The sequence below is a fragment of the Dasypus novemcinctus genome, chromosome 19 (genome assembly GCF_030445035.2).
Source record: "Dasypus novemcinctus isolate mDasNov1 chromosome 19, mDasNov1.1.hap2, whole genome shotgun sequence".
NCBI classification, from domain to species: domain Eukaryota; kingdom Metazoa; phylum Chordata; class Mammalia; order Cingulata; family Dasypodidae; genus Dasypus; species Dasypus novemcinctus.
Genome location: NC_080691.1, coordinates 26,320,745 through 26,338,264, shown reverse-complemented (window position 1 = coordinate 26,338,264; position 17,520 = coordinate 26,320,745). Strand labels below are relative to the sequence as shown.

Here is a 17,520-nt window from a genome sequence, read left to right as displayed (position 1 = left end):
AAAATCTCCAGGCGCCTAGATTATAGACAGAGAAAGAGAGAAAAAGAGAGACCCCTCTAAAACAAAACCATAAAGCAGGAGGACATTCTATTCAACAGACGGACTTTTTCCCTATTTCGAAAATAAAACACCACAAGAAACAAATGAAAATGTTATTTATTTTTATCTCTTTGTGAGGGGCTTTTTAACACCTGAAAAACAAAGCCAACTCTACAAACTCCTGGTCATCCCCTATCCTCTTAGTGTGAAAGCTCTCCTCTATAAAAATCCTGACTTCACAGAGCACAGCCACCTTGGCAACTTAAAGCAAAGGGTTCTGTTTAAGGATATTTTCTATACTTACACATATGCTATAAAAACTAGGTTGACAAAAAAAAAAAAAAAAAAATTCAACTGGCCTAAGAGGGAAGATTTCTGGTAGACAACTAGACTACTGTGTTGCAGATTAAACTGTTCACACCTGCAAAATAATTGCAACAGCATTACCAACCTACCCTGAAATACAACCCCTTTGTACATCTACTAGATCCTATCTTTAGCTGATAAACTCTTTGGATGAGAAAACCAGCAGCAGATGTGAAAGCCACATGGCCCTCTACAAAGCAAGAGAGCAAAAAGCAATGTTAAAAGAAATGATTCCTTAAACAGCAGCTCCCTATCAAGAATGAAGACTTTTATCGTCTAATGCTGACTCTGTGTAAAGCAGCTAGCTATTAGAACCAGTTCCAAGGTTTTAGCTAACAACATCAGGCTGAAATCCAGGAGTTAAGACTCTTTTAGCTACACCCTTGTTTTCAACTCTTGGGACCATAGCCAATGTGTCAAGTTAGAATATAACAAATCAAATTTCCAAACGGAAAGGAAAAGGCAATACAGGTACTCTCACTGAAAGCAATCGATAGACTCTGAAAAAAGTTTACACTTAAGCAAATTTTAGTGAATTTTAGACTTTAAATAATTTATATCATTTCCTAAAGACATACTCTGCTAGAAAAAAATTTGCTAACACCCCAATGAAATAACATTACGGCACTTAAGAATACCAAAACCATTTTCAAAATCATATTTAAGTAGAAAAATAACACTGATTAAGCAAACTCTTTTGTGAACACCAGAAACTCTCAATTGTCTTGTATCATATATTATTTCATTGAACTGCCACAGAGGTTTAGCAAGCTCTAAACTTTAAATTTGCTTACAGTTTTCATCACTCTTGAACTATTTTTACTTTTTTCCCTTTTGCTTCAATATTTTTTTAGAGTTTTTTTATTTCTCTCCCCTTCCCCGCCAGTTGTCTGCTCTTCTGTGTCCATTCGCTGTGTGTTCTTCTGTGACTACTTCTATCCTTATCAGCGGCACTGGGAGTCTGTGTTTTTGTTGCATCATCTTGTTGTGTCAGCTCGCTGTATGTGCAGTGCCATTCTTGGGCAAGCTGCACTTTCTTTTGCATTGGGCGGCTTTCCTTACGGGGCACACTCCTTGCGTGTGGGGCTCCCCTGCGCGGGGGACACCCCTGCATGGCACGGCACTCCTTGTGCACATCAGCACTGCGCATGGGCCAGCTCCACATGAATCAAGGAGGCTCGGGGTTTGAACCGCGGACTTCCCATGTGGTAGGCGGATGCCCTATCCATTGGGCCAAGTCCACTTCCCTGCTTCAATATTTTAAACTTCACATTCTTGGTGGTACTTTGGATTTTAGTGTATAGTTGCCCCACCACTCAATTTCACTCAACCCTTTCCCTTAGTGGAGTAGACACTTGTGTAAAATGCAGTACAGGATAAAGGGATGGGAAATGGTAATCACTTAATAATCCAATTCTTGGCAGTTAAGGAGAATGGATGCTTCAGTATCTTCTGGGGAACAGTTGTCCATCAAAAGTCAGATATATGGCAATCATACACACATTTAATTTATGAGAAATCAGCTACACAGTCTTGGCCAAAAAGACTGTACAGTTTTAAAAGACTGTAAAGGTTTATAATGTCATAAACCTTTGCTTCTCCAAGTGTGACTATGGCCACATCAGCACTACCTGGGAGCGGGTTAGAAATCCACAATCTCAGGCCCCACACCAGACCTCCTGTATCTGAGTCTGCATTTTATCAAGATGTCCCGTGATTCACACACATAATAAAATTTGGCCTAGACAATGTCGCCCATCATTCTCCTCCATGGGCATACAGAGTAAGAATGAGATGGACAGCAAAGATGTGCAATTCCTTAGGAGGGAAGTTCCCACCTGCCTTGCACTTCAGAGTGGGGTTCCAGTATCTAGAGGGTAACTTGGACTATACTCTAAAAACATGACTTCACCATCTGTCCCCATACTGACCCTCAGCTACCAACCTGATGACTGACATAATTTAACCAATGCCTCACCTCTTTGCATTAAGAACTACAAGTACATTAGCAGCACAGGCCAGCTCAATAAAGGCCAAGCACAGAGTTGTCAGATTTGAGTGTGCAGCCACAGGTCAGCCATAACTCAGACTGTTGGGACCACAGCTCACTTGAATAAGCAGTCACAGAAAGATAAACACCAAGTGGTGAGGTGAAATGCAATCTTTTTTTTTTAAAGATTTATTTATTTATTTATTTCTCTCCCCTTCCCCCGCCCCCACCCCGGTTGTCTACTCTCTGTGTCTATTTGCTGCGTCTTCTTTGTCCACTTCGGTTGTTGTGAGCGGCACTGGAATCTGTGTTTCTTTTTGTTGCGTCATCTTGTTATGTCAGCTCTCTGTGTGTGCGGCACCATTCCTGGGCAGACTGTACTTTCTTTCACGCTAGGCGGCTCTCCTTAGGGGCGCACTCCTTGCACCTGGGGCTCCCCTACGTGGGAGACACCCTGCATGGCAGGGCACTCCTTGCGCACATCAGCACTGCGCATGGGCCAGCTCCACACGGGTCAAGGAGGCCCAGGGTTTGAACCGTGGACCTCCCATGTGGTAGATGGACACCCTAACCACTGGGCCAAGTCCGCCACCTGAAATGCAATCTTAAAGCACGGGGCTGCTTTCCTTCAAGTGAAATTGTTATCTAGATTTAATCACTTTCCAAAGTTTCTAATTCCATTAAGTAAATTTCTGTTACCAGGAACTTCCTATACTCTAATGGTACATGATTCACACATTTTAGGTAAACCTTGAAAATCAGTTAATGACAGCTTACCTGTGCACACCTTCCCAGATCTTTCCGGTCAAGATATTGAAATATATTAATTGCCAATTCATATGGAAGTTGGACATCAAAGAAGGGCACATCATCCATTTCATTCTGAGGAGAAAAAGAGGATATAAGCTTATAATTCAGAGGTATGAAAATAACTCATATTAAGAGGCTCTTTACATTACCAGAGATGTTATAAGGTGGTAACAAGAGAGATCAGGCATTTCCCAGGAGAAGCAAGACATTGTCAATATTCAGCAGAGCAGTCACAGAACCAAACCAGAACTTACTAGGTGCTTTCAGTTTTTGACCTTTACAAACCTACTCTTCTCCCATTCATTTAAGACATCCACAAGACCACGTCCTTAAATATTTCAAAATGCAGACGCTGGTTGCCATAATACAATCTGAGGTATAGCACAGGAACCAGTACAAAGGTTTGTGGAAAGGCTCTTCGCTTCTAAGGAAAGATGAGCAGCAGGTGGCCAAGGTAAGCCCTGAAATCAGGGAAGGCACCCTTCCTCCCAGAACAACTGCGACTACCCTCAACTTGGAGGCAAGTGAGTTCCCGCCCACAGAAGGAGAAATGCTGACCTAAATTGCTTAAGTGTTTTCATTAGGAAAAGGAGAATAGGGCTATGAACATGAGTAAGAAGTATTATATATAAATGAATTGCTGCTCTTGATTGAGGTGAATGCCATCTCTTCTTGGTTGCTAGAGACGTGCAAGGTTTCCTAATGCACTCGGGGGTTACACTGGTTAACCTGAGTGAGCCAGTACAAACAAAGCATTTCTTCTTCGGTGTCATTTATTAATGCAGAGAAATTAGAGCTTGCCTGCCTTTGGATAAGCAATTAGGGATGAGGTAACAGGCTTCATGTGAGAGATAAGGCTGTCATGACGATCCTAGTAGCACAAAGAAATATGAGTGTGAAACAGAAGAAAGCCAAGTGTGTATGTCCCCTCAGCCTGTTCCCAAATCCACCTGCCAAAGCTCACTTGGTGTGTGCTTCTGCAGAGCTAGGGAAAGCTGGGCTCTTTGTCCCAACAGAATTTGCTTAATAAAATTCATTTTTAATCAGCTTTGGCTGGCAACACAGTGATTTACTAGTAGGAAGCAAATTGTTAATTCACCACTCAAATGCAAAAGTGTTATGTATTGCGAGGCTACTATCTCAAAATAGAAAACAGTCTCAGCATTTCTAAGGAGCATAAGCACTAATTTAGACCCTACCAAGATGCAGGGTAAAGACTCAGATGGAATCAAGTTTCCGTTCATATAGGAGTCTCAGAACTAAAAGCTAAACCTAGGCATGAGAAGGAAATGTGGCATACAACGGCAAAAACAGTGTAAGGCTAAGTATCAGGGCCGAAAAGGATCTCTAGAGGACAAAGGAATAAGAATTGACGGTTCTCTGGGAAAAAAAGGAACAGAATGTTAAATTAGAAGAGGAACGTTGGCCTTGAGGGAGAGGGGGGCAGGAGAAAAATCTGCAAGGGTAATGAGAAGACAAAGGAGTCTCTGACCCCCAAACTATTGGAAAGTCATTGGTCTAACGTCAGGCTAGGTCCCTTCCTACAACTAATCAGTTTCACTCATCAAGAGAAAGAGGCCCAAAGACAGCTTAAGACTCTTCACAACACTCCAGAGCATCACTGGCCAGTAGATACTTGCTTGTAAACCTGGACCCCCTTCTGCTTTCACTTTTGGGTTACTGTGCCTATGGTAAAGTGGAGAAGGCTACCAACAAGCATTTGGCAAAGAAACAAGAGAAAAATGTTCTTTATCCTCTTACAACCAGGATAAGGGCTAAGAAAAGCATTCAAACTGAAGTCATATTTTGTTTACCACTGTTAAATCTCCTCTGTGACCATGCCTCAGCTTGTGCAACCACAGGCTACATGGGGCATGGTGGTTTCTTTGGCATTAGAGACTTGCCAGGAGTTGCCTTCTTCAGTCAATCCATTCAGGACACATTGTGAACTGGTTTCTGGACTTGGCTTTACTGTGACAAAACTCAAGAAATCTTGTTTTTAAGACTTTCTAGTGCAGAAAAGTCATTCTTCTGGGAGCAGAAGCCTTCCCTCCTTTGCTTATTCTTCCTTCTCATCCTGAGAAGGTAATGTGGCTACCTTAGCATAACCCCAGCCCTGCCATTACCTTCCTTGATCCCAAACACCATGATTTCTGCGATATAAAACAGAATGGAGGTTTAGAGCAAAGATTCATACTGATAATCCTGGTTCTGCCATCCTACTAACCCTAAAGCCCATGCTAAGTGCATCAGAACCTCAGCTTCTTCATTGGTAAAACAGAGATCAAAGCATACATAGGGCTTTCATGAGAATAAGATTAAATAATACGTGGAAAGGGCATGGCACAAGTATCAGGGCTAACTAAGCATGCAATGAATGATTGTTACTATTGCTATTTTCTTTTAAGTGACAGTCCAGTTCTCTTTTTTCCTTCAACAAATATTTACTGATTTGGTCCACACTCCACTTTATTCTGAAACCAGCTTGCTGTACACACAAATAAAAGTTGGTCTCCTCTTATATTATAAGCATATGATTGTTGATCACAGCAGAAATGTATAGTACAGCAGAAGCAAAGTTATCCAGGAGTACAAACACCAGAAGCATCCATACAACTGCTCTTTTCCAAGAGGACTTTTAAAAACTAATTATCAATTCTAAAAGGTTATACCACAGTGATAGATTTGCTCTAGGGCACAGTGGATAGAAAAGACATGACCCACCAAGTTGCAAAAGACTACTCAGCAGTATCATAGCCACCCATACCAACAGATGACCACAGAGATGCCATGCAGTCTTATATGTAATGTACAAGTTATGATGGTTCCTGATCATTTTTAAGTTCTGGAGAGCAACAAACTTTACAAGGCATTGAATTATAATTATGTAAACATCAATATTACAAAGCAAACTTTTAAAAAAAATCACTGTGCTCTTTTAGAATTCAGACATCTAAACTCCAAATGCTCATCAATACAAAACAGATCACATTCCAGACTTTCACGTAAATGACCTTCCCTGCAGCTACCACTGGTTGGGGAATGGCAGGGGTCAATGGCAAAGTCACCAGAGTAGATTTAAAGTTAAGTAACTCACTCATAAGCTTCAGTTATTAGCAGCATATCCCTTGGGAAATGCCTTACAGAAGACTGATAACTGTGAGTATGTTTGGCTAGTGGTTGAAAGCACAATATGTATGATTTGATAAGGCTTCAAGGCCACATTATGGTCAAGGGCTGTAGCCCAATAACCATGTAAATCCTAGTAGCAGCAGCAGAACGTCTTAAACACTCTGCCCACAGTTAATAAACATAGATAAAAACACTACTTTCTAATGGTGTACAGAGAAAAGTTGCCTTGCTATCTAAAAGATGCCATTGGACTTTCACCTAGACTACTACTAAGCACACAAGTCATTCAAAAAGTTATGGATCACACTTATTCAACTCTATACCTATAATAACTTAAAAACATGAAAATGAACAACGTGGCATTTTGGAAACAAGGTTATTCCAAGAAGGAAGAAAAAATTAAAGATATTGAACATATTAATATAGGGAAACTTGGTTACACTATAAAAATATCAATGTCAACAGAATGTTTAGAGAATAAGGCCACATTAATTTGACAGTCCCAGCAATGTGAGAACTGGTCAATTTATGCTACAGAAGATAAATCAATACAAACTATTAGCATTCCTTCAAATTTAAGGAAAGACATCTTTTCAATAAAACACAACCTGGTTTTTGTTTTTGTTTTTTAAGATTTATTTTTTATTTATTTCTGTCCCTTTCTCTGCCCAGTTGTCTGCTCTCTGTGTCCATTTGCTGTGTGTTCTGTGTCCGTTTTTGTATTCTTGTCAGCTGCACTGGGAATCTGTATCTCGTTTTGTTGCGGCAGCTGGCTGTGTCAGCGGCCCCACTCCTGGGCAGGCTGCACTTTTTTCACGAGGGGTGGCTCTCCTTATGGCGTGCACTCCTTGCACGGGGGGCTCCCCTATGCAGGGGGCACCCCCGTATAGCATGGCACTCCTTGCGAACATCAGCACTGCACAGGGGCCAGCTACACCACATGGGTCAGGGGGCCCTGGGTTTGAACCTTGGACCTCCATGTGGTAGGTGGATGCTTTATACATTGAGCCAAATACGCCCTGGTTTTTAATTTTTTGACAATGGATCAGATAATTGATTCTCTACCACATTTGGTGACTCTCAGCCTACATTACACATCAAAATCGCCTATGGCATTTTTAAAAAATCAAATGCCCAGGGCCCCACCCAGACCTACTGCCTACAATTTCGAGGGGGGATAAGTAGGGGAAAACTCAAGTGTTTCTTCCCCAGGGGGGTCCTGATGCATACTAAAGTTGAATCACAACCCTAAATCATAGGCAGGTATGAAAGTAAGTCCATACCTTCATTGCCAATCAAGCAAAACAGTCAAGTTACTTTGTTATTTCAAAGTCAGTGAAGACTAGATTTTCCCGAAGTCTATTGGACTTACTCCAAAAATGCTGAGAGAAATTGCAAGTAGATCCATCCCCAGGGAAGCTGATTTGTACTCCTATGTGCTAATGTGAGACTAATTCTGTAAATGGATTGGTTTTGTGCCGTACTGTTAGAAATTTAATCTGCCTTCTCTTGTTTAATAGAAGGAATAATTACTAAGAACCAAATAAGTAAAAAGTAAGGAAAATGACTTAATGTTTGTTCCCAAGGTATATCTCCAGGGCAAACAGAACATAAAAAAGATCCTTGTAGGTGATGTTCTGAGAAACTGAGAAAAGCACCTCGGGTTCAAGTAATAGTTTTGTAATAACATTTCTGCTAAATCTGTGACCGATAGAGATTGTTTTCTGAGGAGTTTATCTCAACTCTCCAAAAATACAAAAGCTAGGGAGACCCATACAATCTCACTCAGAAGGAATGGACCAGTTTCTGTTTTGCCAGTTTCTTCCTGAGGAGAAAAAAAATGGTTGAATAAAAAAAAGTTTGAAACTGTCAAAATAAATAGGTAGCCATTTATAATGCCCAATTTATCTCGATAGTCTGAGCAGATTACAAGAGGCTTTTTTCCTTCTTTGTATTCACAAATATTTTGTATTTCACAAATATTTTACAGTGAGCATGTGATATTTTCACAAGCACAGAAAAGCAATACATTTTGAAAAGGAGGTGTTTCATCTTCATAATGTTTTCTGAATTCAGGGCCATGATAGGTGCTGGGGGCAAGGAGAAAAGTGTGTATTAGCAAACATGTAAGAAATGATTTCTACTTTCAAAGAGCTTAAAATCTACCACAGAAATAAGTCATCCTCACATGCAGAAGACTGCAACAGGCAGTAGAGATTGCCCCCTAAGGTATTCCAAAAGTTCATTAGTAAGTTAGCTATTTAGAACTTGGAAATCATTTCTCCAAGGGAACAATGCTAAATAGAGTGGTTAAGCTCTCAAGCAGTCCACAAAAAGTCAATTTATCTCTTAACATTTAACCTAACCCTCATGCCTAGCTATGAGAAAAACAAAAGGCATTCAATAAATATTTGTCAATTCCATGCGTGCATGATATAACTGACTATAACACTACAGAATCTAACCAGCACAGTGCCTTGCATGAAGTAGATGTGCAATAAATGTCTGCAGGATTTGATTTATCATTGTTTTATGGGAATAGGCTTTCCAACTTCAAGATACAATCTCATTCAACACCTACTGGTCTGATTCCTCTGGGCACTCTGGCCAGGAATGGAGGCAGAAAATATCAATCTAAAGGATTAGGGAAGCAAAGGCTCCTGGGAATTCCAGGAGGATGGGGGCAGAAGAAAAGGAAAATGGGTGTGAGGAAGAGCAGGCCGGACCTCTGCTTTCAAAGTTCCTTTGGTCCAAACCGGCATCAGAGGTTTATGATACGGTGGGGAGAGAAATGAGGGAGAGGAGAGCTCCTCCTCCATAAGCTACGGGTCCCAGAGAGTACCTGTGAGTATGAATTCATTATGGAAAGGGGAAAGAAAAGTGTCATATCAAAGGTCCCAAATATTCCAAGCACAATCCCATGTTCAGAACAACCTACATAATTTGTAGAGCCCAGCTGAAAATGCGGGGCCCCTTGTTCAAAAACAATGGATTAAGAATTTCAAGATGGCAACAGCAGAGCATTAAATGAAGCACAGAGCCCTTCAGTTTCTGCCTAGAATCCTGTCTCCCCAGATACCTTAGAGCTTGCTCCCTGAACTCCTTTGTCTTTTTTTCTTTTTTAAAGATTTATTTATTTATTTAATCCCCCCCTCCCCTGGTTGTCTGTTCTCTGTATCTATTTGCTGCGTCTTGTTTCTTTGTCGCTTCTGTTGTCCGCGGCACAGGAAGTGTGGGCGGCGCCATTCCTGGGCAGGCTGCACTTTCTTTCGCGCCTTACCAGGCGCACTCCTTGAGCGTGGGGCTCCCCTACACGGGGGACACCCCTGTGTGGCACAGCACTACTTGTGCGCATGAGCACTGCGCATGGGCCAGCTCCACACGGGTCAAGGAGGCTGAACCGCGGACCTCCCATGTGGTAGACGGACGCCCTAACCACTGGGCCAAGTCCGTTTCCCTCCCTGACCTCCTTTGTGTCTTCCAGGAAATGGGACCTTCCCAGGAAAGTCTTCTTGAAAAGCCCTTTTTAAAATTACAACCCCTCCCCAAACACTTACATGCCCTCTCCCCTCTGCCTGCCTTATTTTTCTCCAGAGCATTTATCATCTGACAACTATTTATTTGTTCATAATCTAGCTCCCTTTTCCCCAAAATATAAGTTCTGAGGGCATCCATTTTTTTTTTTGTATTGTTCACCACTGTACCCTTACTGCCTTGTACAATGCCTGATACTTAGAAGCCACTTAATGACTATTTGTAGAATGAAGGCTAAGCTGCATCAAACAGCAGCACCTTCCAACAAAGAGATGACCAATATAGAAACCATTTCAAAATATACTAGAGATCTGCTAATTCATGAATAACATGAATAAATGAATAGCACTGCCAATAAGAACTTTTTAGTTGAGAGGAAAGAGAGAAGAAAAAGAACTTTGGGCTGGATGGACCAGAGAAGAGTTAACATAGAATATGGAATTCAAGCCTAGCAAAGGACAAGCAAAGGAAAGGAAGTCATTCCAGGTAACTCTGAGCTCACATTTCTATCAGTTTGCCTTCTCATTTTACATTTACTACATCAAGAGTGTTCACACTGGAGTTTCCTTATTTGCTTCTTACTTAAAAACAGAAAAAAGTTAAGGAGCCATTAAATCAATCTTGTTAATAATACAGATGCAGTATTTATTGCTCAGCAATAAATACTGAACAACAGTACTAGAATTTATATCAGACCTGAAAACCCACATCTTAAACCTGAAGAATGCTTTGAATATTCACATTTTATTTTCCTCTGTATAGAGTTACTATTGGAAAGCAGCAATTATACCCACGTTATTTCAACTTAGCAAACATGGACTGGGCCCTGCTGCAACGAGGACCATAGGTGGGGGTACAAAACTGAGTAAGGCCCTCCAAGGACTCACAATTCCAAGAAGTAGGAAAGCTAGGGGTTTATCAATGATACGTTTTAGGAAAAAAGAAGTGAAAGAGTATAATGAACTCTTCTGCAGTATAAATAATAATAGTACCTGCTTAAATGTACTGACCACTTACTATTGGGTAGACATAATACTAAGCACATTCCATGCCTATTTCATTGCCTCTTCATAAGACAGGTTCTAGCATCATCCTCATTTGACAGGTAAGGTAGATTAAGGTAACTTGCCCAAGATCACACAGCTAGTCAAAGGCAGAGCCTGAATCTGAAATGCAGGTCTGCCCAATTCCAGAGTTGGGACCCAAAATCAGGGCTACCTGTTTTCATTAATGTTCATTCTTTTAGTTAAAAGAAACAAGATTCTGGGCTGAGGACAAGGACTGTGTCCATTCTGTTTACTGAATTACCCAGCACCTAGGTGAACAATAAATAGAAGTTGGATGAATGGAAAACACACATTTCCACTTTTAATGGAACACTAAACACTTCAACCCATATCCACCTTTAGTGGAACACTAAACATTTTAAACATTTATCTGCCTAAAGTGGACACCTATTGTAATTTACTGCTGAACATCCATTCCCCTTTCTTTCCTTTTAGAAAACACCCCTCTCCCACTCTTAATCAACATGGTTTGGGTGGGGCCGATCCCACCCCTACCTTCAAGGCTTGTCAATCTGATTCAGTGACTAGCTCAAGGATGGACAAATGACCAACTCTGGAACAGTGGGAATTTAGGGTAACTTTTGTTGTATAAGACAAAACAGATGCTCTCTCCCCTGGGTTGCTAAACTGATAAAATATAAGACTGGAGTTACTGGTAGCCATTTTGTTCCCAAGAGAAAGCCTGCCTGTAAATAAAGTCAAGAAAAAGAAAGCAGGACCAAGAGACAAAAAGGTCTCTGGTTACATTTTTAAGCACCCAGAACAACCACGACCACCTGGAATTTTCAGTTACATAAACCAATACATTCCAGTGTTATTTTTTTTAAGCCAGTTTGAGTTGGATGCCTGTTGCTTCAGTCCGGACATGCCTCCTAAATAAAAACAGGACCAAGCACTGGATATCACATCATCACCACCAAAACTGGAAAAAGAAAGAAACATCTTGGGAATTATACTTAGGTGGCTCCACTGTCTCCAAGGAGCCTGAGTTTATGGACAGAGGAGAATGGAAGACAACAGAGACATAGCGACTGCTGCCTCTGAAATTCTGTCCAGGGAAATGTCATTTCTTCTACAGAGTAACCATACACCAAGACAACTATCAAGTGCCAATTCAGATATCCCCGATTCACCACCTAAGAAGAGCAGGTTTCATTGTTTTTACTGAAAGCTTCAACATAGAAGACAAGGCTCAAAAGGAATCATTTCTAAGTTCTCATTTCAGCTGTGCTTGAACATCAAAGGTTGTGGCCTGACTAGGCCAGAAGATACTAAGAGGCAGTTTACCTCTTGGCTGACAACTTAGTTGTTCTACTCTAGTGATGATTCTGAAGGCTTTTAAGTGGAAGAAACTGCACCAAAATATACAAAAGGCTGCACTAACTTAATACACCAACAGACTGAAAAAGACCAGGTGTTAGGAGGTGCTAGAGGATTTTTATTTCCCTTTTGTATCAACTGGATCAAACTTTGTTGGTTTCTGGGAAATGCCAAATGAGACTATGTTTTCCTTTTCAGGAGTGACCCATGGTTCAAGCAAGGATTCTTGGGAAGACAATGACCACAACCTGGTGGACCCAAGCTAAATTCAGCCCCCAGGTAGGTTTTTGTTCTTGTTGTTTGTTTTTAGTCTTCAATCAAGCTTTTAATGAAAAGATCATAAGTTTCTCATCACTGTACATTAAGACTGTACACTTGTGAATGGAGAGATCAGTCCTTGGCGAACTGCTTTTCTGTGACACTCGAGGAGCGGCCCTCCAGCTCTAACCTGAATTTATTCAAACTTTCAAGGGAAATGAACTCAAGCTAATGACTGACAGCAATACTGGCCAGTAGAGGAGTGGGATCCTGGGTGTTCCTCCCTTGCTTTCAGGTAGGTTTTGAGTAACCTTCAGTGCTACACCCAAAATACTAATTTTTTAAAAATTAGCTACCAACAATTAAAAATTACAGGAGTTTGTGTGGTAGATTGTTGAGCTAATATCCCCTTTTTGTACATGCCTCCCTGTATCTAGGTCCTTTGAGTAGCCCCCTCCCACACTGACACTGACTGACTCTGAATGACTTGCTTTGACCAACATGACAGAGGCTTTGGCCTAGGCAGAGGCTTTAAAAGCACTTGTGCATTGAGGCTTGGCTTCTTGCTGCTCTTGTCACTTTGAGAAGGCCCACCGAAGGCTAGCCTGTTGGGTGGTGAGAGACATATGAACCAAACACACACACACACACACACACACACACAGTTGCCCCACCCACAACTAGCCAAACCCCAGAAAGCGAGCAGTCTACCTGACCAGCAGCTGACCTCAGACGTGTGAGTGAGCAGAGATCAGCTAAAACTACCACGAAGCAGAATGACCTAATGGTGATTGTTTTAAGCCAACATGTAAGGGTGTCTTTTTTTAATATAGCAAAACTAACCAATAGAGCCCACATAAAAATCCTCATTTCCAATCCAAAAAGAAAGAAAAAAAAATCAAAATACCTTGCAATACTGGGACCATAGTCCAAAAGGACAACAACTAGTTGGGATGGGCAATGGCTGCCACCTTTTGTGCACTTGTGGCATACACTTCTGTTTGTCATTCTCATCTCACTCATGCTGAGGTCAAATTCAGTGCCATGTCATCTCTGTTGGATGTTGTTTTATTTACAGTTAAGAAGAAAGCGATATACTATATTCCACATACTCAAATTGCCACTGAAGGTGAAAACACCAATACAACCACTTTGGAAAATTGCCAATAGCTACTAAGACAGAACCTACATGCACCTTATGTCTGAGCAATCCCATTTCTAGGACAATATCCAAAAAAACATACATGTGTGTTCACCAGATGTACAAAAACATTCACAGCAGTACTATTCTTAATAGGCACTGAAAGCCATTCAAGTGCCCATGAATAGAATAAAATGTGGTATATTCGTAGGGATATATGTTATACATAAAGAACCAAACACGAGAGTACATATTGCATGATTCCACTTACAGTTGCAACACAGACAAAACTGTGATTAGTTAGAAATCAGGTGAGTGTTTACGTTGGGGGGAAGATGACACAGGGGATAGCATTCACGCTGCACTATTTCATGCTGTCCCATGACCTTAGGTGCTGGTTGCATGGATGTGTACATTTCTGAAAATTCATTTAGCTGAACATTTGATATGTACACTTCAATTGAAAGTTTAAAAAAACTTTAAAAAGTAGGGAAACAAAATCAAGAGGGCCATATTTCAAGAAAAATGGTAAAGAAAGTATGTTTCTTTAGGGTTATGACTATTCTTACACTATCTGACATGCTTAATGTGACAAAGAATATAACTTAGGTCATCATTATGGAAGAAATCATTACAAAACTATGACTGGGATCTGGAAAGATGCACAACCAAACACTTGATGACCTAGGTTAAAAGGATTGAACACGCTTCCCCGACTTTACTCATTTCTATTACCTGCCTGACTCTTGTGGGCTTCCAGACTTGCAACCACTGACATTAGAATCCAATCCTCTTCTATAAACACTCCCGTCATTTCCCAAACTGAAGATACTGGGTAGCTTTACAGGCCCTTCAAATATCAGGTCCTTTCCTCATGCTCATCTGCTAAATGGAACTCTTATTCGCCACTGGAGAGGGACGTCCGAAGAATGAGAGACAACTGTCTCTAAATCACCTAACACAGTACCAAGGAGAGAGTAAGCAAGCACACAAAGAATTATTACTTTATTTACAACAGTGTTACTGATGATTGCAAAGTATTCAAAAAACAAGAGAGGTGCCCCAAAGGTTGGATGCTACTCATAGTAGTGTACAGACAAGCAGAACCTCAAGTGATTCCAAGGGGACAGCAATAGCAAGAGACATGAACTTGTCCCCCTAAAGTGCCTCTTGATCCTCCAGCAGCCAGATCTCTTCCATTTTTAGAATGTTTTATTTATTGCTCCACTATTTTTGGTATCAATGCCTATCCCTAAGGAGTGTTAGGGAAGAAAGTCCTTAGAATCAGGACCTTAAACCAAAGGATGTTGTACAGCAAAGTACAATGTCTCAAACTTTACCTCATTATCCCAATTATCAAACTTCTGGACCCTCCCCTGGAAATCACTTCAGCAGGTCTGCAGAAGGGCCACAGAACTTGCATTTTCAACAAGGGTGTCAGGTGATTCTTATGCAAGACAAAGTTGGAAAATTCATACATATGCAATTTAGAGTCCAATAGACCTGGAATCAAATTCCATCCCCAGAACTTATCACCTGGGGTAACCCTGGGCAAATTATAGAAAATCTCTTCTGATTTTCCTTATTTGCAAAAAGAGATTAACACTCTATCTACCATGCGGGATAGCTGTGAGGAGTAGAGTTAAGGCAAAGCACAGGACCAGATACCAGGTAAAAACTAATTACAGAGCCACTCTTCATTGGAACATTATAGACGCCTCCTTTGAGCCTAATTTAAGTCAGACCACTAAAACCTGCTGTTTTAGCCTGACTTTAACCTGGGAGCCACTGATGCTTCAGGTGATGTTGATCCCACCAACTTCCGGTATGAGGTTATTTTGAGAGAGAGGGTCCCCAGCTTCCTCCAGATTTTCCAAGGGATTTATTCCCCACCAAAATACCTCCATCCTAATGAAAGTGTCCAAAATATTACTTTTTTAATTTGCTTGCACCTATAATTTTTTGAATACATGCAGTTAGAAAAAATATTACAAAAACAGTATAGAGAGAAAAGTTAAAAACCCCTTCCATCCTAGTCCTCCTCCACAAAAGAAAACATTGTTAATAGTTTAGGTATCCTTCAAGAGTCAAGATTTCTCAATCTCCGACCTGTTGACAATTTGGACCGGATAATTCTCTGCTGTGGGGGGCTGTACTGTGCATTGCAGGATGCGCAGGAGCACCTCTGGCCTCTATCCCCACAAATACCAGTAGCACCCACCCCCAGTTATGACAACCAAAACCGTTTCCAGATACTACCAAACCTGGGAGGCCACCGTTAAGAACCGCGGCTTCCAGAGACACTCTATGCATAAAAACATATGTGTGTGTACTCCTTCACATATTTCCCCCATAATGGGTGGTGCACCGAGAGAGTTACTTTCCAATTCGTGGCGTGATTTATCCCGGGAGCGGGGGCCGACCCGGGCCTCGGCGGGTGGCGACGGCCACTCACCAGGTCGCGGATGAGCTGGTCCACCAGTTGTTCCCCGCCCTCCACGCCCTCGCGGGCCTGAGGGGAACGGGAGCGGCTCGCCTCGTCCTGCCTCTCACCCCGGGTCGCCCGCGCCGCTGGGGGCCGCCCCGCGCCCTCCAAAAGGCCCTGGGCCAGCGCCAAGTAGCCCGAGGCCTGCTCGCCGCGCCCGGGGGCCACTTCGGGCCGCCGAGGCCGCCGCTCGGCGACACGAGGCTGTCGCCGCTTCCTCAGGGCCTGGGCCTGCGCCAGCTCCTCCTGCCAGCGCCGGCGGAACTCCTCCAGGCTGTGGTCATCCATCGCAGCCGCTCGAGACCCTCCGTGTCCTATTCTGTCCCACCGGGTGCCACGGGTAGTCCCTCGGCGGGAAGTGTCCGCCGCAGCCGGAAACCGCCGCCGCCGCACTTGGGTTCCGGGTGGGCGGCTCCGCCCCCGCCGCGCCCCTGGTACTGCCTGCGGCGCACGTGGCTCCGGGCTGACAGCATCCCCAGAAGAGGTCAGCGCCGGCACCCCAGCACCTCGACTCCAGGCATCTCTGCTTTTACGTTTGGGAAAGGGGCTTTTGCTGAGCGTCGATTTTGTGCATTGAACGACAACTGTATTCCGGGCATTGGAGAGTCAGCAATTAAATCTGCAAAAAAATATCTCTTCCCTCTTGGCGTTTGCATTCGTTAAATAACTATACAAATAGACGCGAACGTTTGACTCAGCAGCAGGTATTATGAAGAAAATAAACCAAGGTAATGTAATAAAGCGATTGGGTAGCCAGGGGGAGATTAATTTCAGAAAAATGGTCAGGGAAGGTCCCTCTGAGGTGATGACATTTGAATTAAGAGCCAAATGAGGAGAGAAACCAGTCATTATCAGGTTTCCAGAAGGAACTACCAGTGCGAGGGCTTGTTGTATGAGGCGGTAGTGTGTTATACAGCTGCATTCTTTCTTTTTTTTTAAGATTTTTTTTAAAATTTCCCCCCTCCTTTCCCTCCTCCCTCCCTTCCTGCTGTGTTTGCTGTCTGTATTGTCTTCTTATTTTCTCTCCTTTAGGATTCACCTGGTTTCAACCCTGGAAATGTCTGATGGGGAGAGAGGTTCCCTGTCAGTTCCTGGTTTCTGCTGCGCTTCACCTTGAGTCTCCCCTTGTCTCTTTTTGATGCATCATCACCTTACTGCCTGACTCACTTGTGCCGGGCAGTGGCTTGCCACACCAGCACGCTTTCTCTTTCTCTTTCTCTTTTTTACCAGGAGGCCCCAAGGATGGAACCCAGGTCCTCCCATATGGTAGGCGGAAGCTCTATCACTTGAACCACATCCACTTCCCTGCATTCTTTCTTCAAGCTACTTTTTACCTGCTGTAGGCAACTTAGGCTTCATCCCCCTAGGACCTTCTAGA

The 17,520-nt window shown here is 42.4% G+C and overlaps 1 protein-coding gene across 1 annotated transcript in view; it reads right to left on the bottom strand.

Moving 5' to 3' along the window:
- FBXW8 (F-box and WD repeat domain containing 8) overlaps positions 1–16,531 on the bottom strand; it is a 163,747-nt gene extending 147,216 nt beyond the window's left edge. The window contains exons 1-2 of the mRNA XM_058281420.2: positions 16,113–16,531; positions 3,173–3,277 (exon numbers count right to left, since the gene is read on the bottom strand). Of these exons, the coding sequence (XP_058137403.1) occupies positions 3,173–3,277; positions 16,113–16,430 (423 nt within the window). The 5' untranslated portion in view covers positions 16,431–16,531. The remainder of the gene's footprint in view (positions 1–3,172; positions 3,278–16,112) is intronic.
- Between the last annotated feature and the right edge of the window lie 989 nt (positions 16,532–17,520).